General features: G+C 30.1%; 1 protein-coding gene across 2 annotated transcripts in view; it reads right to left on the reverse strand.

The window, feature by feature from the left end:
- LOC120770776 (tyrosine-protein phosphatase vhp-1) overlaps positions 1-19,208 on the reverse strand; it is a 53,011-nt gene that overhangs the window by 28,413 nt on the left and 5,390 nt on the right. For both annotated transcript variants that reach the window (XM_040098358.1, XM_040098367.1), the window contains exons 2-3: positions 11,216-11,371; positions 1,451-1,675 (exon numbers count right to left, since the gene is read on the reverse strand). In XM_040098358.1, coding sequence (XP_039954292.1) covers positions 1,451-1,675; positions 11,216-11,371 — 381 coding nt within the window. The remainder of the gene's footprint in view (positions 1-1,450; positions 1,676-11,215; positions 11,372-19,208) is intronic.

The raw sequence follows: 19,208 nt of genomic DNA on the forward strand, positions 1-19,208 counted from the left end.
ATATAAGTCTATAGCCAATATTATGAACAATAATTTTCATTGCTATGCAAAAGCCATAAAATCGTGCAACAACAACATGCGCGTGTAACGGCGAACACGAAAACACTCATGCATTATTATTGAGGAAAATTTTCAAAGCAGCGAAAACTGGCGATTGACGTCAAGCAAGTATAAAAAGCAAACAAAAAGCGAATGTAGTAATTTAAATTTAGCAAAGAAAATTCACTGTTGGCATTATTGGAATATGTTTCCACTTAATCCCCTGAGTTGTAGGCACAATGAGTAAGTCTGCAAGGTTTTTTTCAGTTTTTTTTTAAATTTATTTCAAATTATTCTTGCAAATGTCAAAGGCGCGTGGTTAGTGACAAATCTCTTTAAGGCTGTGCAAATTTATAATTAAATAAAGGCATTAAAAAAGCATGTACACTAACGAGTTTAGTAAATGAGTAATGCGTGGCTGAGTAAAGGCGAGCATGTGTGCACTTGTGCTTAAAATACTAAGCACAAGCAACATAATAGTCTAAATATGCGAAATTCTTATGGACAAGAAGCACATAAATAAAATTAAAATCATAAAATAGAAAAAATATTTTTATAAAAATTAATAAAAATCAATAATAATTAAAAAACAAACACAAAAAATAAATATACACGACACAAATATATATTTTAAGTATACATATATAAAATAACAATAACTAACTAAAAAAATAATATAATATTCGAATACATATAAAAAATAACATAACTTGATAAAAAAAGAAAAACAAAATTAAAAAAATGCTGAAAAAGAGAAAAAAATTAAACAATAATAAAAACTATTATGTGTTTACCAATTTTCAAAAAAAAATGTGGCATAATAAAAATGTTAGAAAATATCAAACTTAATAAAAGAAAAATCAATAATTAAATTAATAAATAATTGTAAAAAAAATTCGCAGTTAAAAATAAAAACAAGAAAAAAAGTTAAAAATATAAAATAAATATAAAACACAATAAATTATTATTAAAATACTGAATATATAGATTTATATGAAAATATAAAAATCACACTAAAAAGGATTTGCATTTGTTCTGCATATTCCAAGTTCAAAAATAATATAGTATAAAAAAAATTTGCATCACAAATAAAACATGTTGTGAAAAAAGAAATAAAGAAAATGTAAAAAACAAAATAAATACGTTTTATAAATATAAACATGATTAATTTAATATAATTAAAGTAAATAAAATTTACTGTTAAAATTTCGAATTTTCATGAATAAAAGAAATTGATTATTTTTATAAGCACAGTTTTCATAATTATTACATACATACATATACGTATGTGTAGATTTTATTTTTTTTGCCTTTTTCCTCTTCAACCTAACCTCAATTTCCATTTACACGTGACTCACAAACCCATCGATATTAGGCTTTAAAAATAGCTAGTTAAATGCTTTGTACTCACCAATAAAATCGTAGGCTTCCTGAAAATATTGTTTGATATTTTGATGTGGCGTATCACTGGCAGGTATCTGTTTATATTTAAGTCCCGGCGCTGGACCTGAACTGGGTGCTTGGCAGGTAACATTCAAAACACAATTGGCGCCCACACTACTCGGATCGCTGGCATCTTTGCCGTTGCCCAATAGTAAATGGGGGAAAACTGGTGACGCGGGATGGGTTTCAATATCTGAAAAAAGAGAGAATATAAAAAAAGTGTTATTGAAAAGTATTAACAAAAAAATTTGAATTCAATATCTAAGAGAGAATATGAAAAAAAATTATTTAAATTTATAAAAAACAAAAAAATATATTTTAAAATTCATAAACATTTTTTTTGATAAAATTCAGAAATCGAAAATAATAAATTATTAAATGAAAATTATCAAAAAAAAAAAAATTTAAATGTTAATTAAATTAAAATTAAAATAAAAGCATCATGTGCCAAGATATCAAAATAAATAGAGAACAAGTTGTTTGGAACTAATTTCTATTAAGTACGCGTAATACTTCCCATATAATCTAGTCTGTACATATGTACATACATAAATATCTTTGCGTGTGCAAATTTGCATTTAGCGACGATTACTTAATATTCTACCCTACAAATACGAACTTATTACGACGCAAATGACAAGCTTGTACCATAAAAAAAGTTGAAAATTAAAAAAAATGTAGTGGAAAAATATATTAGTCAACAAAAATGGTGTGCTGATGAGTGATCTTATTACAGAGCAGCTACGATATACTGGCATAGTTAAGTAGGTATGTACATATACATATACTTATGTGTATATAGTATGTGTATCTGAATTTATTTCACATATCAGTGCTCGAATGCGGTTTAAGCCGCACGCGCCCAATTTAGCGCTTTTTAACTCACATGCAAACGTACATATGTACATATTTATATATGCTTATTAATATGATACTCGCATTATAATATTATGCGCTCATCAGCTTATTGGCAAAGCTGCTCCACCTACAAACGAATATTTATATAGAATAAAAATTAAATTTATTTATATACAAATACACACATACATATGTACATATATGTACATATGTAGCTAGGTCACCTCAGATTCATTCTGAAATTAATTTTTGCTTTGCTTTCAAGCGACTCTCGCTGGAGAAGCTCCAGAAAAAACAGGAAGGCGTAGCAGCCAACTGTGATTCTGATTGTGTACGGCATTATTTTCGGTTATTTTTGATACACAAAGCAAAAACAAAAGTATATCTACATACTTACATACATATATGTGTATATAAAATTAAGAAAACAATTACATTATATTTATAAATAAATTTTCATCGCAGCTGTAAATTATGGTCCATATTACGTTTAACTCAGAAAACTGGCCTCATTTAGGCCCTTAGCTTTTCATTTCGATTTAATTTCTTAAATTTTTTTTTGCTTCGTGTAAAACGTGCGGTCAATGTATTCGACCGGCAGCGGACAGTGTTGCTCAATTGTAATGATTTCAGCGTCTTTCTTCTTGTTGTAAATTGTGTATTTAGCGCAAATGTGTGCGATCGTTTGTCGAGATCTGTAGATCAAGCGAACAGTTTGTGTTTTTCATGTTGGTTTGCCATTGCTGACGTCGCTTCTGCCCTCGAGGCACGAAAAGTGAAAAAAAAACTAAAATAAATGGGTATGAGATAGTCGTACATGTTTGTAATGTAAGTGTGTGCGCTCGTAAAAATATGTGTAAGCGAGTAGAATCGCTAGAAATGCTCGGTATTTTGAGGGTCTATGGTGAGAACGCACGCCAAGGAGGCCTTAAATTTCCTACGTATGCAGTAAAATTAGACGACAACAATAACGAGAAATCGTAAAATCCGCACATATAGTTTTATTAGTTCCAGTTATTATATTTTTATGCTCGGCTATAGCAGAAATGAATTTTTAAAAATATATTTACGTCGAGTTTTTGTTAAATGTGTGATTCCAAACATTTAAGTTTGCTTTATTTTTAAAAAGTAACTTAATATTTTGGATAAGGAAACTGCGTGTTTCGATTAAAGACTGCTTCGAAAACAAAGTATTTACGAGTACTTTAAAAATATAGGTTATTTTGGTTCAAACCGAAATGTTTTTTACTAACCGGTTCAGGAATATTAATATTCTAATAAGTTCTTTATAAATATATGCACTTTCTTAGCCACTTTGTAGTCCTAATTTTACTAAAGAGCTGTGGTCTCCGATTTTTAAGGTTCTTCTGAAACGTAATAATTTTTAAGACGAGATTTTACTTGCCAAACAGTTGGTTTTTATTGAGATTTAACCTAAATTATTTTATTTCACTTTTGTTGTTGTTATTGAGATATGGCATCAAATCTTTTATACTGTTTCATAATTGTAAAAGAAGGCACTATTTGTTTAGAATCATAGTCTAAGTAGATAACAGTATATACAAGGTGACGAAATCCTTGTCCCAAAAATTTACTACAATGTAGTCCAAAGTGTATCTGAAACGCGTCAACAAGCTATATTTAACGTATTCGATTCACCACGTTTCTACTCGCTTATGAAATTCTTAAATATTGCTCTCTTATCAAAAATTTTCACGTGAAAGGAACAGTTATATATAAGAGAATACATAGTTACTCTCTTGAGGTAGTAAAATCTCTTTTAATTCCGTCAATCAATTAGACCTTTATATTTGACTTATGCCAATTGCTTGTTCGATTCGCCATACCAATAGCTTTGACTAAAAGACAGCTGTTATAATTTTGATATAGTATAGGTCAGTATGCCTACGTCTCATAGAATTTTGACACAATATTCTAAGATATCACGCTCCAACTCTATTTTCTTTTTCTTCTCAGAAGTAGCGCTAAAATGACGTTACGTGTTTAGCTCTACTGTGATTTGTACGAGACAGTTGAGGTGTCGGTTGACATTTGCGACTCTGTTTTAACTAAAAGGTGTTCGTGGTTTATACATACATACATATGTACATATGTGTGAAGTATATATGTACATATGTATCTATGCATTGATGTACATACATACATATATATCTATTAATATCCATACAAATTTAATAAATCTGACGGAGGCTTGTTTGTTCGCAGTCACCATAACAATAATTATAGTAAAACGAGCCTTTAATGACAAACGCATAGCAAGGTTTCGGGGTATGTCTGTATGCATGTATGTAGGTATGTTTGTATGTTTCTACGCGCGTAACAGAAGCAATTGAAATTTGACGCATATTTACAACTCTACACGCATTGTTGTAATTGCGCTTGTACACCATTTATTATTTCTATTCTGTAAACCATGCTGTTATGTGTTGTTGCCTTTTCGCCCTGCTCCGTTACACACGTTACACGTTTAGTATGTGTGTGTGTGAGTTTTCTTTGAAAGAAACGCAGTAAAAATACACGCGGCTCGCATGAGTCATGCCAGCGATGCGATCGACCGCACCGTGTGTAATGCAAACACACTACAAAAATACTTCAATATTACAACAACGCGTGCAACAACAACACTTGCGTGCGTATTAAAGGCTTCAACCATGCTACATGCACGGCAAATATACTTACATACAAAGATATGACTGTATTTATAGCCATTATATTTGTACACAACACGCCCCCTCCCAAGCCCACTTCCTCTCTATATTTTCTAATATTTTACGAGAGCGTAGTATATTATGCTTGAAGAATTGTTGTAAATTTTTATTAAGTGCTTTCAATTGAGCCAGCAGCAGCAGCAGCTTTTACCACAAGCAACAACAAAACTATTACAAATACTACACATGTGTATGTATGTATGTATGGGTATCTAAACACAAAATTAATGGCAAAAGTAGTCCGCATACACGCAATAATTGCGGCTGACAGTGGCGTTGAAATTTCGAGCTGATGAGCAGCCAGCCAACATTGCGGTGGCGATGGATGTATGTAGGTATGTTTGTGTGCGTAGTGCGGCGCATCTTTGGGTGGCGTATTTTCAGCCACATTTTCTATATTTTCGCTTGGCATGAAAAATTCATGTTGCTCGCTTGTAATTTGTAATTTGTAGTTTTTAATCTTGTTGTAGATATATAGTTACATACACTTATGTATATATACATACATATGTATGTATGTGAATGTTTGTACGCATATCTATGTTATATTAATTAGTGGTCTTCTATTTCTGATTAAAACAACGGTTTGCGCACATTTACCGCTATACTCATTAGTTGCAAGCAAAATTGTTGAGAGTAATATGCCAATTTGGCAACTACAAACATATGTAGATATACACACATATGTATATACAAATACATGTGTAGTTGTATGTGTTTACTTTGTGCCTTTTCTACTCAAGTAATAATAGACATTTTCAACGAAACCTTTTCTTTCAACTTTTCCGAGGCAAATATTGATTTTCTACGCGCTCATAAAGCTTCTAATTGGGTTATCATGCATTTTCTTTTGCTTCACGCTTGTGGCATGGCATGTAGTGTTTTTGTTTATGTCCCTTTTATGGCTAAGGATTACCATGACGACCGCCGGTTTTGTTTTGACTGCTGAATTTTGATTTGGATTGCGCTGGTGTAGGCATGCAGCGCTTGAGCAGAAGCAAAATTATATACAGTTATATGTACATACAAGGTAGTTGCGCTCTCAGCAACGGTATTTCGCGTGCCTTCGTGCAGTTGCAAAATATTGCATAAGTGGTTGCATGTTATTCGTAATACTTTTGACCTTGCCGGCATTGAGGCGGTATTTAGTGAATTCTTAATTTGTATTCGAAATATTTTTTTGAAAATTCCCATGTCACATGCGTTTTGGAAACGGAAAACCCCTGCTTATGCGTTAGATTGAAAGAAATGTTATCACTAAAAAATGGCAATCAGCAAACGAAAAATGTACATTCACGGCGGAAATACCAGATAAGCACGAAATCCAAATATTTTGAAGTTCAAATGTAAAGTTTTTAAATTTTTCTCAAAAGTCTTATTATATTTTCAGTTAAAAATAATTTTTTTTATATTTATTTATTTTTTTTAACCCATTTTTAAGCTTTAATTCTTAATTTTTTATTCTAAATTATGTATAATACTTAATTAATTTTATATTCTTAATTTTTTTAAATATTTTTTTTATATTTAAGGTTTAGATTTTTCTCTCGAAACTTACTTTTTTTAGAAGTTACTTAGAAATAATTTTTTGAATAGCTATTTATTTTTTATTTTCAATTATTAATTTTTAATTCTTATTTTTTTAATTTTTATTTATTATTAATTTTTTATTTTTATTTTTAAGGTTTTTATGTAAACTTTTAAGACTTTTCTGTCAACTCTTGTTATTTTTTCAGTTAAAAATAGCATTTTAGATATATTTTTTTTAATTTTAATGTTTTTTAATCAATAATTCTAATTTATTTAATTTTTAATTGTTTTTTTAATTATTAATTTTTTACTAATATCTAATTATTTTTTTTTTTAATTTTTTATATTTTTCCTATAATTATTATTTAATTTTTTAATATTTTCAGTTTATTTTGTTTTATATATTTTGCATTTTTTGGACTTTTGGACAATTATTTCTTATCAGTATTTCATTGAGAGAATGCATAGCATTCACTATATACGCCAACGCAATTCCTGGAAAATAGACTATTAATAATGCAACACAATAAATTCTATTATAAGGTACTAAAATATATTTCTATATATTCTGCCTTATAATACGCATATTATTGTTATTATAAAGCATTTATTGTTAATAATATTTTGATAATCTGAAGGAGAAGAGATTCACTGAAAACATTTTGCTTTGAATAAAGAATAGGAAGCTCTCATCTTTTATGATTTTAAGTGTAATTATATGACATACATATGTATATGTATATACATATATGCTTATCTTTAAAATAAATAATATATAAACAGTATATATGGAGACTAAAAATTACTCACTAAGAACGAAATTAACGAAATATTTTATATATATATTTTTGGTTATTGTAAACCACATAATTAATCAAATCATTAACTTTGGGGCTTTTTAAAATAGCTGTCTTCATATCGCCACTTATCAGCTCTTGTCAATAAAAAGTACATGTGAAAGCACGAACAAAGTTATCATAGTTCAATTGAATTCAAGGTAGTTTGTACAACTTTCATAAACTGGCATAATCGTTCGTTATGTTGATGGCTCAATTTTCGGCTTTGGCGGCCCCCTGTTTAATGAGAATTGAATCCTCTACTGCCTAGTACTACTAACTAATATTATTTTAATAAAACAAATTTTACTGAGAAAAACAAAAAATATTACAGATAATATTAAATAAAAAAAATATTTAATGAATATATTCTTTGTAACCTTCCATATATGTATATGAATCACCACTTTAAAAATTGTTCCACCGAGTGACTCCTCGATGAGTCGAAATGTGCACATACATAGTTCCATGATGATCTCAATTTTAGGTGCCATACCCTTTTTATTAGCACTAACCTTTAACATTCCCGGCGCACTTGATTGGTGTCTCATAAAACTTATATACATACATATTTACATACTAATGTATGTATATGAAAGGCCATACATTGTACTTGCTCGTAACTTCGCTGATAATCTAAATGTTCTCTCGAAACCAACCCGCATTTTTGCTGATTCAGCGGCAGATTACAAATACTTGAGTAATGTCGTTTTATAGACATTGATTTTATGTACATATATGTACCTGGGTAAAATACAAAGCCAGCGCATCCTAGTCAGTGACTAATATCAGCGAGTTTACATTTACAAACATTTGAGCGTATGTAAGCTTGAGTGCTTATGAGTTTGCCTGTGCATGATCAATGGCGCTGAGGAATTTTGACGCGTCATCGTTTGATCCTGCTGAGTAATAAATTTACAAAGTGGGTAGTAACAGTAATAGTAAGTGATTTCACAACAAGTGAAATAAAGTTGTGTGTGTGATAAATATTCGAAACACTCAAATAATCGATTATGAAAAGGTTAGCTGATAATTGAGTGGACAGGTGAAATTACAATCGTGGCGTGTATGATATGTAAAAAAAACGTATATTTTTTGAATAACATAAAATTATAAGATAAAAAAAAAATTAATTCAGAACAAATTCAAATTTTTTAAAAAAATATCTGCAAAATTAAAAAAAAAAATAATGTATGTGTAAAAAAATTTTTTTTGCGATTTGTTGAAATTATATAATAAAAAAATATATATAAACTATTCAAATGTCTTTAAAAATTTATTTAATTTATTTATTTTATATTAAACCAAATAATAGTGTTCCTAAAAATTTCTAAAAAAAAAAACATCAAATTAAAAATTTTTTTCAAACATTTTCCAAATAAAACATTAAAAAATGTATAAAATGTCTTGAAATTAAAAAAAAAATTAAAAAATGTTATAAAATTAAAAAATGTTTACCCCCAGTAGTGTTTTCTAAAAATGAAAAAAAAAATAATTATATACATACATATGTACATATATAATTAAAAAAAAACTTTTAAATTTTTGTTTAATATATAGACCCCCACTGTACTTAAATGAGGTTACGAAAAGTAAATCATTCCATGTATATTTTACTTATTAAATTTTTTCCTACACATTTTTTTCACTGTGTATCAATACTTACCCCTCTTACAGTTCAATAATGAATGCAATGCCAACCAAAACAACCGACAATCAATATAAAGTACACAGCGAATGAGCAATTAAGCCTTATAAATGAATCATGCTTAAGCTGCTAAGCATTCAAGCCCGAAGTATGTAAAAAACGAAATTGTACACACGTTTACAAACATACATATGTTTTTTTCAAATGCAATATAAGTAACATTTTTGCATGCATTTACATATGCACATATGTACATACATATGTACATACGTGCTCATAGCGCCAAATACTTATTGGCTGTGTCTTAGCTTATCAGTCGTGTCACCGGGGGCCACTAGTGACGCGCAGCAGCAACGACGTTGGCGCCAGCGCCAGCAATAAGTGATAGACACACACATACATGCACATATGTGTACTTTTGATCCCCAGAGTGGCAAGGAAATGGGGATGTTTTCAAATTATTTGCCAATAAAAGCGCAGATCTGACTACAGCGCGCTTATAATACATATTTTGATAATTTTGATAATTATGAGGGTGTACACAAGCACACGCACAAATATGAGTTACTTATTAGCCGCTCTACAGCGCGAGTGTAAATTTTACGCTGTCTACGGAAGTTGTGCTCTTTGTGCATGGCAGAAATTGCAAATTGTTCTGTTGTTTTCACGCCGCTTTGTGAAGGTGAAAATGCAAAAACAGCAATAACAACAACTGGTAAGCTATTTAATTAGCATGCGCTTATAGTTTTGCATGCATGTGCAAAATAGAAATAATTTGCATGATTACAACAAGCGGTGAAGTGGAATTATTGCCTTTTGCCGAAGTGCCAAAGCGGTGCTACACGGCGTATGAGCAACTGCACTTACATGCCTGTTGGCAACTGCACTGTCGCTATGTGCCGATGGTGTTGTTGTTGGTGGTGGTGGTGGCGTTGGAATTTTGCGTGCATGCAGCACGTGCTCGTTGCAGTAAACACGCTACACTCTGCAATAACAACAAATATAAACATACATATGTATGCATATACATATGTATGCATATGTGAGCGCAGCGCAAATAACTAGTGAAAAGCGAGAAAAAAATTAAAAAATCAAGTCATTGTAATTTTAAATTGCATTATTGGCGATAATTTGCGTGCGCCGGGACACAGTTGAAGCTGAAACCGCCGCTGCCATTTTGGTTTGTTGTTGTTGCTTCAGTTATGTGCGTTTTATGTACTTTTAATTGACGGCTACTGGTCGCAATTTATTTGTCGTTAAGCATATTCATACATATGAAACTATATTTGTATGAGTGTATGTATGTGTGTATGTTGTATGTAAGCAAATCACTCGCCAAACCACCAACAAGCTCGGTTGTCTATGTCAAAGCAATTGTTTTGTGCGCCAACCTATCACCGAGAGATTTTTATTATTTCATAGCTGTAAATGTGGTATATATAACAACATATGTACGTCATATTTATATACAGTTGAAGTTATCTGTTGCTGCATGCCAGGGCGTTGATGAGGAAATAAATATTCATTTAAAACGCATGCAAATACATGTAACTAAATAAAGGCCTAATTACTTGCACAAATGCATACATACATACATAAATACAATCGAGTACATATACACATTAATGCGATTAAGCGCGTGACAAAAGCTGTGATTTTCACAAAAAAGCTGCTAAACAAGTTTGCTAAATTGCTCAGACTTGCTTGTGCCTGATATCGGTTATCATTTTTACCCTCAGTTATGCAAATATTTTTTGTGCAATTTGCATTCAGCGCACGTAACGCTTGTCATATATGCGCATCTGTGTGTTTTTGAATGTTAAAAACTTGCATAAATAAATGCTGGCTTACTCAGCTGTGAGTGAGCGGCTAACACGCCTAACAGAAAATCATTTGACACAAGTGTCGTACACTCATACATATACTTTATGAACAAGTAAATATGTAAAGTGAAATATCGGTAGCAAATAATCGGTATAAATTTGTGAACAAAAGCAATAATAATGCAAATCACTTAGCTTTTAACGATTTTAACTAGGTTTATCGAGTTTTTAGCCGATTTTAAATGCGTACATATGTATGTAGATCTTTCTGCATGTGTTTGTATGTTTATAAATATTTAACAGACTCACCATAAACAGCTGGTGTAGAGCAGCTTCTCATCAATGGCGAACGATTGCCAGTTTGCGGCGCCGTTGAGGACCAATCCTCGTTGCAGTCTTCTGTTGGCATTGCCTCAGGTGCCGAAGCTGTGCCGTGTGTATCGCAAATTGTCGATCGTTTACAATCTGAAGGGAGAAAATGCATAAGCAGATATTTATTAATAAGGGTTTAAAAATATTATTTGTAGAATTATTCTTGAAAGCAGATAAAAAATAAGAAAAAGTAAAAAAAAATAAAAAAACAGAAATTAAAAAAATAAAAAAAAGATTATAAAAAATAAAATAAAAAAAGTAATATTATTTAATAACCAAAACATTAAACGATTGTAAAAATTTTTGATATAAATTAGTCTTTCAACATCTTTTTTTAACCTCTGACCATTCTCTAAATATTCAATGTATGTATATAAAATAATATAAAAACACATAAAATTTAGCAAGAAATACTATATATACATATATGTTTATTAAAAATTAAATAAAAAAAATTAAACAAAAAATAATTAATATATAAAAGGATTGCAAAATAAAACAAGATATTTAAACTAAAACAAATATCAAAAACAAACTAGAAAATATTAAAAACAAAATAAAAGCACATAAACTTAAGCAGGAAATATTAAAATAAAATAAAGTAAATTAAATTTAAAATAAAAAAACTAATTAGGTATAGTAAAAAAAACATAGTTAGCCTAAAATTTTAATAAAAAACCTAAACTCTTATGATATAAAATATTTAATTAATAATACGCAATAGTTAATAAAAGAGCAATTGAAAATATGAAGAAAAATAATCGACACTAAATAGTATGGGCAATATTAGAATCAATTTAATAACAGCAAATGAATTGCACAAACAAAGCACAAAGTGGCCGAAGGCCATGTAGGAAACTTAAAAATATTTTTTTTAACAAAAAAATTCTAAAATAAAATAATTAAGAAAAAGCAAAAAAAAATTAAATTAAAAAAAATCTATCAAAAAAAATAAGAAAAATTATAAAAGTAAAATAAAAAAATAAGAAATAATAATAAAAAAAAATTAATATAAAATGCAAAAAATTATAAGCAATTTGTATACATATAATCAAGAAAAAAAATATATACATACATATGTATATATAATAAAAAAAATATATATATACATACATATACATATGTATATAAAATCAAAAATATACACATATGTATATTATCATAAATAAACTAAATTTCTTAAAATTTTTTTTTTTAAATCTTGAAAGTTGATTTTCAAATTTTCAGTTATCAAAAAGAAATGAAATTCAAATTTAAACAGACGAGAATAAATAAATATGTCGTTATCATTCTTTTCTTTCAACAATATAATGACATCATACAAGTATTAAGAGAAATGTGATAACACTGGCTATAAAAACAAAAAAAAAAAAAACAAAGGACAAGCTTGATTTTCAGTGGTATACTAAAACAGCTATCACTTTAAACAAAATTAATAAGTAACTAGAATATGATTGAAAAAAAGCTTTAAACTTTGCGACACACTAGCAACAATAGCTACACCCTACCGGGTAGTTTGCTATAAACAGAAAACAAAACACAGCAAATTGAAACCATATTTGCGTCGATTGGCATACATTTGATGTTTTGTCGGTTTGTACCTTACAAAAGCGAATATTTGTATGAATTGTACCAATATCGAAATGTTGTACATGGTATACACACAGTCAGTCAGTCATATGCACTTAATCGTACATACTTTTCGCTATGCAAGAGTAGAGAATTATATATAGATATTTATGTATAGAAAATTTTAACACGCAACTCGCATTCAACAAAAGTCAAGTCAATAACAGAACTAAAATCGAATTCGTAAGCGATTCGATTCGATGTGACGGTATGACGTCAACTTGTTTCGCTTGCTTCTTTCGATTTTATTTTTATTAGCGTTTTTACTGCTGCTGAAGCTGAATTTTTACCAGCTACGGTATAGCGTTGGTACTTAGCAATTTTATTGAAATTTATATTTTTATTGACAGGCGCAATTTTGTGGGCATTTTATGGAATTTTTGAGTGACTAGATTTGTTAGGTGCATTTAAAATTGATATTAAATATTTAATAGATTATAAAAAAGTAGCAGTTTTCCGAAATAATTATGATATTAAAGCAAGTGTAAATATAAATAAAGAGCGTAGTTGTAAAATATCTGTATGTATTATTATTATTCAACTTTGCTCATAGCTATGTGCATTTTTTGATTTAAAATAAGGCAACAGTGTGCACAATGTTAATTTTTGTTGACTTGACGCTCATGCCAAGCGGTTTATAGCTTGTCAACGTGGAGCTAATGAATTTTGTATGACTTAGACAGCTTCAATATGTGCTAATAATTGACAAATTGAGCAGATTTAATGGCAGAAAATATTTTGTTTTTGCAATTTTTCAACAACAAAGCAAAATAATTTTAAAAACAATAAAAATATAACATTTTTATTATAAAAAAATTACTCAAGCGGCGTTTTTATGAAATTATGAAATTTCCATTAAATTTTTTTTATAAAAAATAAATGTTAAAAAAAAAAATAGGTACAAGAAAAAGATAAAAATCAAGATTCATATATTTCATAAATTTCATAAAATTTTTTATTTTTTTTTTTTTTATAAAAAAATATTTTTTATTTTTTTTATAAAAGCTAGTTTATTTTATTTTACAAAAAATAAGAAATCTTGATTTTTAGCTTTTTATTTTTATTTATTTGGATTCAAATATTTTTTTCAGTTTCATACGATTTAAAAAATATTATATTTTAATTCACTCCCAATGTTTTTATTATTTTTTTTATTTTGACTTTTGAGTTGTTATTATTGTATTTGTCCATACTTTTAATTTTTGTAAATTAAAAAAAAACACTTTTTGCTTTTCTTTCAAACTTTTTTTTTTAATTTTTGTTTTTGCTTTTTTTTAACAATATTTTCGGGAATGTTTAAAATTTACTTTGAAAGTTTTCCAAATAAAACATTTACTTTTAATTATTTAAAATACTATATGTATTATATACAGCACTTTCTTTGCCTTCTAAACCAATCACCAACAATTTTCACAACAAAATGATAGTGATATAGTACTATGGTTTCACTATGATTTTGATTTCATGACTCAGCTTTATTTTTATTATTATATCAATGAAATACAAAATAATCTTATCAAAATTATATCAATTCGTTAATAACTGTATACACAATATTTTTGTAGCAGTCTTAACGGTCTGAAGTGTTCGTGTGGGTTTGCCAATAAACTGACTAACTGAGAGAAAACTGGTGACTGTACGATTGTGAATTTGAAACGGTACAGCACCTCTCAAAGTTACTAAGTGAAGAAGCAGCTGGGGGAAGAACTGTATTATACTAATACCATGTATGTACATACATATGTTAATGTCAAATCAAAAAAAATTACAGCAAAAAGTCGTTTCTAACAAGATGTTTGATCAATTGAAATTATTTTTTGGAAAACTGAGTTTTTGAACAGAGAATTTCGGTTTAGTGAAAAGTTAAATAAAGTTGTTAAAATATTTATATGTAACAATGTATTTTAATATTTAATCAGCAAAATTTATAGAACAATATTTTTTACTAATTATGAAATAATAAATTTTATTTCTTACAAATATAAGAAATTTCATATAAATGAAAATCAAATCTTTAAATTTTTTGTTTTTAATTTGTCTGTTAGTTTTGAATTCACATAACATCTTCAATATTTAAAAGTAATTTTTATAAATTTCTGCAACAAAATTTCAGCCAACGTATCGTATTTCTGCCGAAATAATACCTCAAAAAATGCCGACTACACAAAAAACGCATTTTAGGCCTTTAAGACCAACGCTGAACAAATTTTTTCCATATACATTTATTCAAAATGTTCGACACTCACTTCAAACTTAACGAACAAAAGCCCTGAACTGCGCGCGAATTGCTTCAAAAACGGATAAAAAAAACCTTTGCAATGCCTGCAGAAATTCAAGTCGCTTGGCGCGTCCGCGGCTGCGACAAAACAAGCGGGTCATTTTTAATTCATGAATTTCAAATTTCAATTCATGAATTTTGTAAATTGTGCGATGCAATGTGTCGCCTCTGCATACAACAGTACTAAAATACAACAACAAGATGTCACTTATTATTGTAGCATATTATGGTGTGTATTAACTTCCTCTGGGTCGAGTGAGCAACAATTGTTGATTAGAAATTATGCTTATCAGCGAGAATTGAGTCGCGCTGAATGAAAACACACACAATCACATATGTACACACACACAGATATTATATATGCATGAGTAGAACTGGTTTTAAGCGCGAAATGAATAAAAGTTCTAGTAAATAGCGTGAGCCATGTGAAAGGGGAACAATTTAGTTGAACGAGTAAATACAGCAAGTTTAACGCAACTTTTTTGTTGCCACTTAAGGGCTGCTTATCGGCAGCTAAAGTGACAAAGTGCGTACACTTATGCCCGCATGTGCGAGCTCAATAAATATTTAAATAGAGAATGTGTTAAGTAGTTTTTGTGTTATCTGTGTGCTTACGGTACAAATATTTGTGCATAAATACATATAAATATATTATATATACATACATATGTATATTATATGGTGAACAGCCGAAATGTAACATCAAATTTCCGTGATCTGCTTATATAAAAGTGTGTGTAGAGAGTGAGGTTAGGTAACGCATGAAACGATAAGAGAACGGCAGTACGTAATGATAAGATAGTCTATTTTACAAAATTTGAAACGAGTTGAACTCAAATATGTATAAAATTACTCATTGAAGCGTATGCAAGGCAACTGTAAAATGAGATAATTTGAAATTATATTTTATAAGAATAAGTAAAAATAAAAAAAAAAACTTAAAACTTGTATGATTATACCAAAATAGTAGACGAAACGAACGAACAACTGGTATAAATAAATTAAACTGGTATAAACCGATTGAACTGGTATATACATGAGCTTTTACGAAAACTTTTTACACTAGCGAATTGAACTAACAACTGGTATAAATGAGATGGACTGGTACAATAAAACGCTGGTATAAGCTAAAAAGAATAATAAAATGTGAATCTTCCTTCAGTGACCCAAACTTTCTAGAGGAGAGATTCGTATAACCAACAGGTATAAAATAGTTAGACTGGTATAATCAAACAGATACAATCTGGTATAAACCAAAAAGACTGACATACTATTAAGTTTCATTCAATCCCACAAACTGTTCAGATAGAATAGCGATTCGAACAAACAACTGGTATAAATAATATAGAGTGGTATATTCAAACCGATACAATCTGGTATAAACCAAAAAGACTAGCATTATCTTAAGTTTCATTCAATCCCACAAACTTTGTATAATAACGAATCGAACAAACAGTGGGAATAAAATAGATTGACTGGTATAATCAAACACATATAGCATGGCTAGTAGTATCTGTAATTTTCTGCTTCTACTTTCTACTAACTCAACTTCCAAAGGAACAAACTCAGGCTACTTGTGCCTTCTACACTGGTCATTATAGGCTCAAGAAGCACTTACATATGTATATAACATTGATATAGCTTCTTATGCGAATTGCCGGTTCTGCGATATGAAGCCTGCAGCTCCAGAACACTTGCTAATGCACAGCAGTCTGTAGGCGCAGGAGAAAGGTCCTTGGATCCATGTTTCCAAATAGTGATCACATCGCCTTAACAGTACCTAGCAGTATAAAGGAATTTATCAATATGCTGGGGCTAAGTGAGTCATTGTGACTTAGAAGAGGGCGCAATAAACCTTAGGTTGCAGTCCTTCCACCTTAACTTATCTAATCTTATTATGAGTAAGAAATTATTTAAAGTTATAAGTTCATAACTGCCTAACTAGAGGAGTTATGAAGCAAAATATATTTTTAGAGCAGATATTTGAAGCAAAGCTAAATTTTTTACACATACATACATATGTATGTACAATCAACACGATTTTGGAAAAACAGATCAACTCTTTAATAAAATCCGCATATAGGCTAAATTTCAGGTGGATATCTCTAAAAAATAATGAAAATTTGCATTTCCTTATATGGGCTGTTATGACAATAAAGACATAACTACAGTTTGCGATTTTGAAAACTCTTGTAAATACATAGAATCTTCTACATTATGTATCATATGTACTATATTGTCATACATATGTATGTACATATGTACTTGTTATTGAGTTCTTTATGCATTCTGCGAAGCGCAATTCAAAACCCCAGAGTCAGGAAATATGCTGATAGAGTGTGACATATCAGCTTTTTCGCGGCTTCACAAGCTTTTGAAAATGATAAAAAATAAATAAAAATAAACCAAAAGTAAAGGAAACAATATACTTTGATAAAAATGTGTAGTACGAGTTCCAAGGCAAAGCATGAGAAAATAGTTGACGTTATCAGTTTTTTGGTTAATTAAATTCGACTTGACTTGATTTTATTTTTTCGAATTTCGCTTGTAACAGCTACTTGAGCGTTAAATTCCAACACAAGCACCAACAGAATTGACCGCAAATATTTTCTGCGACTTCTTGCATTTTTTGTTGTTGTTGCGTTTTTTACTCTGACTTTTTGGCTGACGTCAAAGGAAGCAGGAAACGTGTTTTGGCAGCTACTGTGCGGCGCGATTTTCCTTACACACTTATATTTTTTTTCGTGTGTGTATGTATGTAAATGTAATTCGATTTAGAGCGCACTCTTGCCGCGTTGGCAGTTGGACAGGCAAAGAACGCAGCGTAAATAATACCAAAATAAAAACACAAAAAAGGCCAGGAAATAAGTTTTAAATAAAAATTAAATGCAAGCAAACACTTGGCTCGCATAAGAAATGCATACATACATCCACACATACAAGTACATAAATATAAATTTGTATGTAAGAACTGCAATTCAGGAATGATAATAACACAAGAGGGCTGCTGAAAAGAATGCCTCGCATGAAAATCAAATAAAGCGAGCCAGTGCAGACACCACAAATATGTATGTATGTACATAGGTATGCATATATGTATGTATGTATGTATGCCAACAAAAACAACAACTGCCTAAACAACTATCGACACACACACGCACATTCATACAACTAATAAATAAGCAACAAGCGGAGCTTAAAGCCGCAACAACACAAAACGCCATCAAGCCGAGTAACGTCACCTCTGCGCAACAGTCATCAACGGCCACCATAGCACCAACAACTAGCAACGGTGTGTAGACAAACAAAAAAAGAGAAGAGAAGAAACGCGATCAGCAACCGGAGTTTCAAACAACAAAAATAACAGCAACAACAAACTGTTGCTGTCGTTATAGCAAAAACTCGAACTCGTACTCGAAAGGTCGTTTCAAAACGGGTTCAAAGCAGTGTTGCCAACTAGCTAAAACAACAACAACAAAACAGCAAGTATGTACCACCAACACAAGTCGCACGTTTTCTGCTGAGCCCTCGTCTGCAGCGTTGCGTACAAACGTAGCGTTGAGTCTTGTTGTTTGGGTTGTTCTTGTTTTTGCAGTTACTGGTTTAGTTTGCTGCTTTACTTGTTCGTCAACAGTTGGAGTTTCACATTGCTGTTAATTTTGTTACGTTTTATTTGTATGATTTTCCTCTTCTTCTTCTTCTTCGTTTGACGCTTCTTTCTTGCTTTCGTTCGTTTGAAACGCTTCGCTCAACTGTGACTCACATTGCAACGATACCCCAACAATATTCGCACTTTCAGGCAAATATACATGCATATGTACATACAAACATACCTACATATATATGTATGTGCATGTGATTTTGTACATATGTGTGTGCCGAAGTGTGTTGTGCGCCTGTTGTTTGAAGTTGTTGATATGAGGAGTAATTGAAGATGTGCATGTTGTTGTTGTTTGTTGCAAGAAAATATTTCTGTTGATTTCATATAGTATATAAAATCCACATTGTTGTTATATTTGCTTA

The sequence above is a fragment of the Bactrocera tryoni genome, chromosome 1 (assembly GCF_016617805.1).
Source record: "Bactrocera tryoni isolate S06 chromosome 1, CSIRO_BtryS06_freeze2, whole genome shotgun sequence".
Taxonomy (NCBI): domain Eukaryota; kingdom Metazoa; phylum Arthropoda; class Insecta; order Diptera; family Tephritidae; genus Bactrocera; species Bactrocera tryoni.